Source organism: Carcharodon carcharias, chromosome 1, assembly GCF_017639515.1.
Source record: "Carcharodon carcharias isolate sCarCar2 chromosome 1, sCarCar2.pri, whole genome shotgun sequence".
Taxonomy (NCBI): Eukaryota; Metazoa; Chordata; class Chondrichthyes; order Lamniformes; family Lamnidae; genus Carcharodon; species Carcharodon carcharias.
The window spans coordinates 64,733,561-64,746,682 of NC_054467.1; the positions used below are offsets into that span (position 1 = coordinate 64,733,561).

The following is a 13,122-nucleotide window of genomic DNA, read 5'->3' on the forward strand; positions in this document are numbered from 1 at the left end:
ATCGCCATCTCCCTTTGTTTTTCTCTTAGCCCTTTCTCACCTGTCTTCTCCCCTTCCTTTCACCTAGTCATGCCACTTTTCATTTCTCCCATTTGGAGCTTTGCCCCTCCAAATCCCATCTTTATAATATGCAGACGCAGATATATATTTGCTGTAGAAACACACACATTTCCTTTACAAACAGACATTGCAATCAGGACAACCACATGCAGGGAAATTGTACAGACCTGAGAATGCCAGTTCCTGTTCCAATATCCAGAACAGATGTGCAACCAGACTGCACTGCTTTCCGGATTGCTCTCTGATAGGCAACGTTCCTCTTCTTATCATTCAGCATTAAAAAGTGCCAGCGTTCCACTAACCAGTTGGCAACACGATAAAAATTCTCTCTTGCGTCTGCACAGTCAGGATTGAGCTTAACAGCTTTATGGAAGTAGCCAGCCGCTTCATCTCGGAACCCCATACTGCTCGTAGAGCAAAGAAGATAGCTCAGAATTAACTTTAATTTTTGGATATACTGACTTTCAAAACATAGATATTTGCTTAATTGCTATTACATTTACAATTTTCATAAGAAAGTAATGATTTCTATTAGCTATTATCCATGTGTAGAATCAATTAACAATGCTTTAACTGGCTGGACAGATCAGCTGTTATGTAGAGTACTACAGTAATTTCAATTTGATTGTTGCTGCCTGAAAGTAGTTTGTCTATACTCTGTACAATATACACTACCTGGTCTCGCATTTAGGAAGTGGTTCAAATAGAGTTGTTTTCACCTGTTATTTGGTTTGCTCATAAACAAGTCTTATATAAGTTGGCTAGACACCTAAGACATGGTTGTGAAGGCAGCCAGGGCTATTAACTTTTGATTGTCAGAGCCATTAACTTTGAATGCCTGTCCCAGTAGGATGGAATTCTGTTCACCAGATGTTCAGTTCTATGTTGTCTTAAAAGATGAATGGCCTGAGGCTGGGTCTCATGTAGCCTCTTGTGATAATTTGACTAACAAGTGTGCCATGGCAAGAAGTGATTTCCTGTGGATCAGCTTTGAATGCTTGTGAACAATTGCAGTATTGTATAGTACCATATACAAATCAAGCCAATAGCACAGATTCTTTAGTGAATAAGCAAATAGGAATACTCAAAGTGAAAGAATTTCCTTACCGTTATATTTACAGAGTTAATTTTTATTATTGGTAAGTGGCAATTAACTTATGTGCTACAGAAGAGTCAGGCAATGACCATCTGCAATAGGAAATCTGAACACCTACCCTTGAGGTTCAACAGCATTGCCATCACTGAGTCCCCTACCATCAGTATCCTGAGAGTCACCATTGACCAGAAACTGACTAGCCATTTTATTCTTTTACAGGATGTATCTGTTTCCCATCCCTAATTGCCCTTGAGCAGGTGGTGGTGAGCTGCCTTCTTGAACTGAAGTCCATGTGATGCTGGTAAATTCACAGTGCTGCTGTGAAGGGAGTTCCAGGATCTTAATTCCAAAACTATGAAATACAGCATTATAGTTTCAAGCTGGGATGGTGTGTGACTTGGAGGGGAACTTGCAAGTGGTAGTCGCCCAATGTGTCTGCTGCCCTTATCATTCTAGGTGGTAAGAGGCTGTGGGATTGGAAGGTGCTGTCAAAGAATCCTTGGTGAGTTGGTGCATCTTATAGATGGTACACACTGCTGCCACTGTGCACTGGTGGTGGAGGAGAAGTGAAAGTTAGTGGAGGAGGGTGCAGATCAAGCAGGCTGCTTTGTCATGGATGATATCGAGCTTCTTGAGTGTTGTTAGAGCTGTACTCATTCAGGCAAGCGGAGAGTATACCATCACATTACTGACTTATGCCTTGTAGATGGTGGACAGGCTTTGGGAAGTCAGGAGGTCAGTTATTCAGTTATTCACCTCAGAATTCTCAGCCTCTGATCTGCTCTTGCAGCCAAAGTATGTATATGGCAGGTCTAGTTCAGTTTCTGGTTCATAGTAACCCCCCATGATGTTGATTGCAGGGAATTAAGAAATGATAATGCCATTGAATGTCATGGGGAGATGGTTAGATTCTCTCTTGTTGGAGTTGGTCATTGCCTGGCATTCATGTGGCGCACATGTTACTTGTCCCTTATTAATCCAAGCCTAAATGTTGTCCAGGTCCTGCTGCATATGGGCACTGACTGCTTCAGTATTTGAGGAGTTGCGATGTGGTACTGAACATGGTGCAATCATCAGCAGAATCCCCACTTTCTGATCTCATGATGGAGGGAAGGTCATTGATGAAGCAGCTGAAGATGGTTGGGCCTAGGACGCTACCCTGAGGAACTCCTGCAGCAATGTACTGGGATTGAGGTGGCTGTCCTCCAAAAACTACAACCATCTTCCTTTGTGCTAGGCATGAGTCCAATCAGTGAACCGTCTTCCCCCAGATATCCGTTGACGTTAGATTTGCCCAGGCTGCTTGATGCCACACTCGGTCAAATGTTGCCTTGATGTAAAGGCAGTGACTCTCACCTCCCTTTGGATACAAGAGCAGGTCAGAGGTTGAGAATTCTGCAGCAAGTGACTCATTCTCCCGAACCCACAAAGCCTTTCCACCATTTACAAGGCACAAGTCAGGAGCGTGATGGATTACTGTCTCCTTGCGTGGATGAGTGCAACTCCTAACAACGTTCAAGAAGTTCAAAATCATCCAAGACAAAGTAGCTCGTTTAAATGAAACTCCATCCACCATCTTCAGCATTCACTCCCTTCGTCACTGTGTCTGCAGTGTGTCCCATTTACAATATGCACTGCAGTAACAGTGAGACTTCTTCAACAGCACCTTCCAAATCCACAACAATTACTACCTAAAAGGACAAGGGCAGCAAGCACGTGGGAATACCTGTCACTGAAAGTTTTCCTCTATGTCACACACCAACCTGACCTGAAAATATATTGTCGTCCCTTCATTGTCACAGGATCAAAATCCTGGAACAAGCTCCATAACAGCACTGTGGATGTACATACACTACATGGACCACAGCAGTTTGAGAAGGTGGTGCCCAAATCCCATGAGCAAATTTTTAAAAAGTATTATTTTTATGTAATTTGATATGTTGGGTTTGTTTAAAATCCTCTTTAATTTACGTTTTAATAAACCTGATTTTTAGTTTATAGACTGAGAGATTATACAGTCACAGAGTCAAAATGGCACAGAAGGAAGCCATGCAGCCGATCGAATCCATGCCACCGCCCTGTAGAATAATCCAGTCAGTCTCATTCCCTCACTCTATTCCAAGTTCTTTGCCCTCAAGTGCCCATCCAATTTCCTCTGAAATTATTGATCGTCTCCAGTCGCACCATTCTCATAGGCAGCTCATTACCATTTGCTGCATTAAAAAAAATTCCTCACCTCCCCCCTGCATTTCTTGCCCAAAACCTTAAATTGATGTAGCCTTGCAACACCGGCTAGTGGGAACAGCTTTTCTCTGTCGATCATATCTAAATCTGTCGTAACTTGTACACACCCAGAAAATTTCCCTTCAACCTCCTTTGCTCCAAGCAGAACAACCCCAACTTCTTGGAGTATTTTGTGTCCTTTCAGATGGACGTGTCCAGAGATACTTTTGAATTTTTAAAAAACTTTCACCAGGTTGGATGACAGGTAGTTGCAGATAGACCACCTGTTATACCTAACTAATTTCCACTGGAGTCCATTGAAAGGAAAAAACAGTAGGGTGTATAATGAGTGGAAATCCACAATTGCCATGTCAAAAATTAAAAATGCCCCCACTGTTTCCAGCAAATTAGTTTACTAATCACCCTATGTACACTTGGGTGTATTAGATTATTTAGTATGCAAGATAAGCTATTTGTTCACTAAAAGTATGGGTCCACTTTTGGAAGTAGTCCTACAAACTAGGCGTGAGCAAACATGAGTATTAAAAAATCTCTGTTCGTTCAAAGCTGATTTTAGAATTTCAAAAGATCCTTATATCTGCATACCAGTCAGGCCTCGACATTTACAAGGTGGCAGAGAGGGTGATCATAGTGGCTAAGAAACCTGGAAATGCAGGTAACACAGAGGTCTCGTCAAATTTAAAACAGGACCTCACTTGAATTTTCTTTTTCTATTTCCTGGCTGGCAGTCAGCCCTATCAGGAGGTAGGGTGACTTCTGAGTCTGGCTGGCTGATGGAAGACGTGTGCTGCCAGGCTGCAACCTGGGAGTAGAGAATCTGGCGGGTCAGGGGAAGTTGAACATATCATGTCAAGGGGAGATCATGGGTTGGGGGGAGATCGCTGGGGGTCTTTAGATCATGGGTGTAAGGAGGCTTCAGATCGTATTGCGCGGGAGAGGGGGAGAGGAGTAAAGCAGGTTTATTTGGGGGACAGGGGGAAGGAAGCACTCCTGCCTCCTCCTGGCCCATGAACATTGCTAGAAAGACTCTTACCTATTCGATCAGGTCTTTCTCACCTCCCTACTGGGTTTCCCGAGACCCAAATAACGCAGCCCCCAGGAGTTAAAATTAAAAGTCTGTTCAAATTTGTGCCACATTGCCTTATTAGTACGTTTAGATTACTAACCCATTTCTCAAGAGCAAGGAAGTCATCTCTGCCTCTATTAAAAATGTTCAAAGAATGTTGGGGTCAGGTTTCAAACTTGAAATTTTAACACCCCTCCCAGAAATCAATCCAGCATGCTGTGGAGGGCTAATTTTCCCCCCAAGTTTCTTGTTGGTGAGACAGTTACTTTACATTCTATCTGATAACAGACTTGACTTCTTTGCTTCTCCAGTGGGTACAATTTATAAATGTCAGAAGCAAGCACCATGAAATCATTGGCTCTCCCATGATTTACTTTTAACAGTTGGAAAATCATGAGGACTGTACCTTGCAATTTCCTAATATATATCCCTGGAAGGCAAGGCTCTGTACCAGGAATGCAGTGTATGCCACTGCATACCGTTTTACTTTGCAGTGCAGCAGTAGCCCACATTGATCAGAAGGCTCTAGATTCTGTCTCTAGTCCATCTGCATTGCTGCTGTCAGCCAGGACTGCAGGGCAGACTATTATTTATCTCCATGCCCTATGAAGGCAGGGGGCTTATCTCTGGTTGCTGCCCAGAGATCCATGCTGGAAAGTTCAATAATGAAAATATCGGGAGATGATGGAAATGAATTCAGTTGCCGTGTCAATACTTACTACCTAGACGCTCAGTAGTCACTTGGATAACATAGTACATGTTTGCCAGTATCCCAGGGATAGAATAGAGATGGGAAATTTAAAAAAAACAATTATTTATTGTTAAGCAGCTTATATAGTTAATGTTTTCTTTTTAAACAATGATTGATTTATTTCATACTGAAGGGAATAACAATAATAAATAAGAAGTCATACATATATCTGCATTACTACTATCCCGGCCATGTTTAATACCAGAATCTTTGGAAGGTAAATCTCAATAAAAACACATTTTCTCATTCACTATGACTCAAATACAACATTGCAATGTACCTCAGACTATTGATAAGGGCAAGAACCCACAATGAGCAATGGGATAATGATCATATCTGTTTCAGTGATGTTGGCTGAAGGCTAAATATTGGCCTGGACCCTGGAGAGAACTACCCTGTTTTTCTTCAAAATGGTTATCTTTTTACACTTACCTGAAAAAGGAGATGGGGTACTAGGTCAAAACACAAGGAAATGGGTGACTGTAAATTGTTGTGCATTGGCACAAGCTTAGTAAGATGGATGACCTTCTGCACTGCTTTCTTGATTATATCTGGAAAAGCTGCTTCTCCCAAGTGAAACTCAGTATTGCAGACTGAGGAAGTCCCAAGTTCAATCCTGCTCTGTGCTGAATTAGCTGATTTCAACTGGGGTGAGAAGAGGACTCCTCCAATGGCTCAGTAAATTTGTCCACGTAATCAACGAGAGTCCCAGGTTCAATTATTGATCTGTGCTGAGATAGTTGATTTCAGTTAAAGTAATGGTAGAGAGCCCACCATTGAAATCAGCACATTTTGGTTAAGAGTCCTCTTGATTACCTTCTTGCAATCCATGCTAATGCATCCATATAGTAAGGACATCAGATGAGGAAGGGGTCAGGTTTAGCTGTGATACTCACTTAACAAAACACAGCCAAGGATTAAGTGTTAATAATGCCACTTGGGCAAAATACTGGGGGTCAATTATCACCCATAGAACCATTCAATAGGAAGAATCTTCTTTTGAAGCTCTCTCCAAGGATTTACTGGAAAGTTGATGTCTGTGAATCTTAGATGAAGACTGGATTGGACTTCATTGTTATGACGTTTATGACTGAACTCATCAATACTCAGTTCAAGTTCACTAAATTTTATGTGGTTCTTGGGCGGACCTTGAGGAATATGGGAGGTCACAGTAACAGCTGTTAAGGAGTTATATAAAAGTGGTAACTTATGGCCATTCGATATAACAGATATTCAAATGTAATTGGAAAATACTTTCACAAACCTAAATAAATGTTCTCCCATACTGTTCCATATTACTTCATTATTGGGGTAGAGTTCCAAGGCCTGTTCATAACAGTCAAATATATCCTGAATCCGACTTAAAGAATCAAGTTCTTCTGCCCATTTAAAAAGTGTGTGTTGGAACGATTCCTGTGGTTTCAGAGGTAAAGACAACTAAAGTAAAACTCATGATGAAGAAAAAACATTAAAGCAAAGCCAAATGCAATAAGTCAGATTGAACACGAGGATTCGAATCTTCCTGATCAGGTATTAAACTATCCATGACTTGGCAAGCACGTTAACATTCAGAACAAAAGTTGCATCCCTATTTCATGACGGTCAATTTGACAAAATCCATTGTTGTCGCATTATGTCACTACTAGGATGATAGAAGGCAAACTAGTTGGAGTTGATAGAAAAACAGAAAATGCTGGAAAGACTCAGCAGGTCTGACAGCATCTGTGGAGAGAAAAACAGAGTTGACATTTCGAGTCCATATGGCCCTTCTTCTGACCCTTCTTCAGAGCCCTGAAGGAGGGTCATACGGACTCGAAACGTCAACTCTGTTTTTCTTTCCACAGATGCTGTCAGACCTGCTGAGTCTTTCCAGCATTTTCTGTTTTTCTTCCAGATTTCCAGCATCCACAGTATTTTGCTTTTATCTTAGTTGGAATTGATGTTTTACAATCTAACAATTCCCATGTTCCAAAGAAGGAGCCATCTTACTCTGTGTTTTGTTGAGAGTTGGAACTACCTATTGCATCTGAAAATATCAGTTTGATCAAAAAGCCTTTGAAAGCTCACTTTCTGGGCTAAAACATAATGGGCTGGGTTTTTCTGTAAAAATAATGATAAAGCTAACAGCATTCACTGTTATTGACATGAAAATCAGACAGCAACATCCGATGACCCCACATGCGAAGTTAAATGTGGAAATCTGGAAGTTACTGGGTAGGAGATACGCTAGTCCTGAAAAAGATTCATGAGAGCAGCATCTCGTTGTCTGTCTCACCTTTCAAATACATTGAACAGCTTGTTCCTGTAGTTACCTCATAGATACCAACTAAACTCACCAGAAAATGTAAGGGTTTGTTCATTCCAGTGTAAGCACCCTTTTAATGGTGTGATTAGTCACAACTACTGTCAACAACCTCTCTGACACTGAAAATGAACTTATACAAGCCTGCAGTCTCCTTTCAGATTAATTAATTGTTAGAATTTTTAAGAATGTAAAAAGTACTGTGTCTTTTATTGCTCTTTCTTAATCCAATCTTTTTCCATCTCTATTTCTTTCTGCAACTGATTTGACTTTGAATTCCATCTTCTTATTGGCATTTTCTCGTTCAGACTCAGTGCTGCTTGTTAACGATTGTTCAATCAGTGGTTAAGGACATGCCTTGTTCACATGTCGCAAATGTCCTGCGCTTTTAAGACAGCTGCTGAAAGGAACTTGACAGTGCAAAATAGTTGCTCCAGCCCAATGTTAAACTCCTAGTTGTAAATATTTTTACTATTTGTGCCAGACATAACGAGTTAATAAGTAATTTCTTTCTAGTTTCTTCTTTAATTTGAGGATTCCAATAAAGAACCAGCATCAAATTCAACAGCATGCAGTAGCCTGGTTTTCAATCGTTTTCTTAATTCTTTAAATTATCCAGCACTGCACATGTATATTGCATTTTGCAGATGCTGCATTACAGAAAATATGTGCAACCATGAAAGCTGCTTTCAGTATGCAAAAGGTTAACACATATTTTACATAAAACCTCAAACTGTCTTCTGTCTGGAGTAGAACATTGTTGAAGAACAAAGTATATATATTTTTATAAGTCTTTCGATTTCTGACAGTCCCACATTACAGCTTTGAAAATGCAGACATATATCTATTTTCAGTCTTGACAACTGTAAAAGGATATTTTGTTACCCTCTCCTACAAAATAAAGCAAACTTAAAAAGAGCAATAAAGTAGCAGAATACTTACTTAATTCAAACAATGCTCAGAAACCATTACTGAAGAATAAAGGTTATTTTGAACGAGACAGAAACATAGAACTACAGCACAGAGGTCATTTGGCCCATTGTCCACTACATCTGCTAGTTCTTCAGCTGCGATAGAATCTACCACTTCCCTGGCATAAATGAAGTATTCAAAGTGTAAATAAAATAAGAAACTGGATAAAAACAAGTGCAAAATTAAATTTGTGTTCTGAAGATGTATACCTGCAATATATTCCCTCTGTAAAAACAGTGCACAACTTACTCAATTTAAATAAATAGAATTTAGTTTACCAAGGATGAAACAAGAGGGTACACTACTCAAAGCAGTGAGCACTCAAATAGGTGCAAGTAACATTTGCTTGGAATTTTCATCTCCTGTCTGGAAAGGCAATATACTGAATATCTAATAGGAAATCACAGGCTGAATGACATGCTCTCTCTTTCTGGTCGCTGGGGGTCATTAGCAAGCTATCTTTTCTAATTGAAACGTATGTAAAGAGTTGCATGGAATTATCAAGTGGGATGGAATTGGCTTAACAACCTAATTTTACACAATACTGCAGCATACCACAAAAATATTTGCCCAAGTAAATGAAACATGTAATTTTATAATCCTATAAGTTTAAAGAGGGTTCAAGAACAGAGTCTCCTGGGGATGTTTGTACACAAATCTGTGAAGATGGCAACACAGGTTAACAAAGTAGTTAATAAAGGATATAGGATCCTGGGTTCTATAAATAGAGGCAGAGAATGCAAAAGCCAGGAAGTTAAATACATACATATTAAATGTATATAAATGTATATTAAATGTACATTAAATGTATATAAAACACCAGTTTGGCCCCAGCTGGAGCACTGTGTCCAATTCTGGACACCATTCTTTAGGACGGGTGTGAAGTGCCCTGGACAAAGGTACAGAAGATGTTTACTAGAATGGCTCCAGTGATGAGTGACTCGTTATATGGATTGACTGAAGTTGTTCTCCTTAGAGCAAAGAAGCCCAAAAGCAGCTCTGAAAGAGGTGTTTAAAATCAAGAAGGATTTATAGAGTAAATAAGGAGAAACTGTTTCCATTGGCTGAAGAGTCGATAACTAGAAAGCTCAGATTTAAGGTGAATGGCAAAAGAATCAGAAGTGACATAAGGAAAAACATTTTTATGCAATGAGTAGTTAGGATTTGGAATGCATTAGATGATAGGATGGTGGATACAAGGTCAATAGAGGCCTTTAAAAGGGAATTGGATAAATACTTGAAGGAGAAAAATTGCAAGAATATGGGGAAAGGGTATGGGAGTGAGACTGAAACTAATTGGATTACTCTTCTAAAGAGAGTAGTGTTACAAATGTGAGAATTCAAGTTGGCCAAATGGTGTTCTTCTGTGCTGTACTATTCTAGGAGCAAGAATTTTGTTCCCAGATCCCGATCAGCTGTCAGTACGAAATGTGGGTCAGGACCCACAAATGCCGATGGCAGGACCCAGTGGGAGAGTTTGGAGAAGGCAGCAAGCCAATAGGAGGCGATCCAGCACTGAAAGACCAGCAGCCTCAACGTCAGAGTGGGCGCTGCAAGATGGAGGTGCCCTCCGAGGAATTTAACTCCTCCAGAGAACTGCCTGTGGCCGCAGCTGTGGCCCTCTGACAACCCTGACTACTGGGGAGGCAGAGGGAGTGGGGTAATGGTGGTGGTGCAGGGGAGTGAAAGGGGGTTTTAGCTGAATGAAGCATTGGTGGCGTCCCCTGCCCACCCCACTCCCCACACTTGGCTGCTGAAAGGCTGCTCCCATTCATTGGGGCCAGACTTTGGGGAACCTGCATGCCATCTGGAAAATTCCAGATGGCTTTTGATCAGTGACTCAAATGGACAATTCAATCAGCCTAATTGGCTACCCACCGCTGGGAGGCCATTAGCCATCCTCCCCACCCCCACCGATGCAACCTACTGCAAAGTAGCCCAGAGGCAGGGCCGTGGCAACAAAGCAGCACACTAGCCAGTAGCTGGAAATTGCAGCCTTAGGTGCCTCTGTTCCCGTTGCCCCAGCCTAATGAAAATCCAGCCCAATGACTCTATTCTATCATTCCACGCTACATATCAGGTGTCAGGTTTGATCCTGCTCCATGCTAAGATTTTTGCTATCAGTTGTGGTCCATCTGCATTGCTTCCCTCAAAGTTAAATAACCTGCCATCGCTCACTGTATAAGTTCAAACAAAAGCAGTGGCTAAAACAAAAACAGAATTACCTGGAAAAACTCAGCAGGTCTGGCAGCATCGGCAAAGAAGAAAAGAGTTGACATTTCGAGTCCTCATGACCCTTCAAAAGAACTAACTGAATATTAGAAGAGGGGTGAAATGTAAGCTGGTTTAAGGTGGAGGGCGGGGGGGGGGGTGGTGGTGGGCGAGAGAAGTGGGGTGGGGGGGTGGTGTGGTTGCAGGGAGAAGCAAGCAGTGATAGGAACAGATCATCAAAAGATGTCACAGACAAAGGAACAAGGAGGTGTTGAAGGTGGTGATATTATCTAAACGAATGCGCTAATTAAGAATGGATGGTAGGGCACTCAAGGTATAGCTCGAGTGGGGGTGGGGGGGGGGATAAAAGATTTAAAAATAATGGAAATAGGTGGGAAAAGAAAATCTATATAAATTATTAGGAAAAAAACAAAAGGAAGGGGGAGAAAACAGAAAGGGAGTGGGGATGGAGGAGGGAGCTCATGACCTAAAGTTGTTGAATTCAATATTCAGTCCGGAAGGCTGTAAAGTGCCTGGTCGGAAGATGAGGTGCTGTTCCTCCAGTTTGCATTGGGCTTCACTGGAACAATGCAGCAAGCCAAGGACAGACATGTGGGCAAGAGAGCAGGGTGGAGTGTTAAAATGGCAAGCAACAGGGAGGTTTGGGTCATTCTTGCTGGACAGACCACAGGTGTTCTGCAAAGTGGTCGCCCAGTTTACGTTTGGTCTCTCCAATGTAGAGGAGACCACATTGGGAGCAATGAATACAGTAGACTAAGTTGGGGGAAATGCAAGTGAAATGCTGCTTCACTGGAAATGAGTGTTTGGGCACTTGGCCGGTGAGGAGAGAGGAAGTGAAGGGGCAGGTGTTACATCTTTTGAGTGGGCATGGGGAGGTGCCATAGGTGGGGGTTGAGGAGCACCGGGTGATGGAAGAGTGGACCAGGGTGTCCCGGAGGGAACGATCCCTACGGAATGCCGACGGGGGGGGTGAAGGGAAGATGTGTTTGGTGGTGGCATCATGCTAGAGTTGGCGGAAATGGCAGAGGATGATCCTTTGAATGCGGAGGCTGGTGGGGTGATAAGTGAGGACAAGGGGGACCCTATCGTGTTTCTGGGAGGGAGGAGGAGGCATGAGGGCGGATGCACGGGAGATGGGCTGGACAAGGTTGAGGGCCCTGTCAACGACCGTGGGTGGAAAACCTCGGTTAAGGAAGAAGGAGGACGTGTCAGAGGAACTGTTTTTGAAGGTAGCATCATCGGAACAGATGTGACGGAGGCGAAGGAACTGAAAGAATGGGATGGAGTTCTTACAGGAAGCGGGGTGTGAGGAGCTGTAGTCAAGGTAGCTGTGGGAGTCGGTAGGCTTGTAATGGATATTGGTGGACAATCTATCACCAGAGATTGAGACAGAGAGGTCAAGGAAGGGAAGGGAAGTGTCAGAGATGGACCACGTGAAAATGATGGAGGGGTGGAGATTGGAAGCAAAATTAATAAATTTTTCCAAGTCCTGACGAGAGGATGAAGCAGCACCGAAGTAATCATCGATGTACCGGAGAAAGAGTTGTGGAAGGGGGCCGGAGTAGGACTGCAACAAGGAATGTTCCACATACCCCATAAAGAGACAGGCATAGCTGGGGCCCATGTGGGTACCCATAGCCACACCTTTTATTTGGAGGAAGTGAGAGGAGTCGAAGGAGAAATTGTTCAGTGTGAGATCAAGTTCAGCCAGACGGAGGAGAGTAGTGGTGGATGGGGATTGTTCGGGCCTCTGTTCGAGGAAGAAGCTAAGGGCCCTCAGACCATCCTGGTGGGGGATGGAGGTGTAGAGGGATTGGACGTCCATGGTGAAGAGGAATCGGTTGGGGCCAGGGAACTGGAAATTGTTGATGTGACGTAAGGTGTCAGAGGAATCACGGATGTAGGTGGGAAGGGACTGGACAAGGGGAGAGAGAAGGGAGTCAAGATAACGAGAAATGAGTTCCGTGGGGCAGGAGCAAGCTGACACTATCGGTCTACTGGGACAGTTCTGTTTGTGGATTTTGGGTAGGAGGTAGAAGCGGGCCGTCCGAGGTTGGGCCATCCCACACTACTCTCCTCCGTCTGACTGAACTTGTTCTCACACTGAACAATTTCTCCTTCAACTCCTCTCACTTCCTCCAAATAAAAGGTGTGGCTATGGGTACCTGCATGGGCCCCAGCTATGCCTGTCTCTTTATGGGGTATGTGGAACATTCCTTGTTCCAGTACTACTCCGGACCCCCTTCCACAACTCTTTCTCCGGTACATCGATGATTACTTCGGTGCTGCTTCCTGCTCTCGTCAGGACTTGGAAAAATTTATTAATTTTGCTTCCAATCTCCACCCCTCCATCATTTTCACGTGGTCCATCTCTGACACTCCCCTTCCCTTCCTTGACC

The 13,122-nt window shown here is 42.8% G+C and overlaps 1 protein-coding gene across 4 annotated transcripts in view; it reads right to left on the minus strand.

Moving 5' to 3' along the window:
* prmt9 (protein arginine methyltransferase 9) overlaps positions 1-13,122 on the minus strand; it is a 97,343-nt gene that overhangs the window by 45,518 nt on the left and 38,703 nt on the right. The window contains exons 2-3 of one of the 4 annotated variants that reach the window (XM_041193907.1): positions 6,482-6,630; positions 228-464 (exon numbers count right to left, since the gene is read on the minus strand). The exons of 1 other annotated variant lie outside the window; for it this stretch is intronic. In XM_041193907.1, the coding sequence (XP_041049841.1) occupies positions 228-464; positions 6,482-6,630 (386 nt within the window). Of the gene's footprint in view, positions 1-227; positions 465-6,481; positions 6,631-13,122 lie in introns of those variants that run through there. 2 more of the 4 variants (XM_041193917.1, XM_041193927.1) reach the window with 2 other exon arrangements.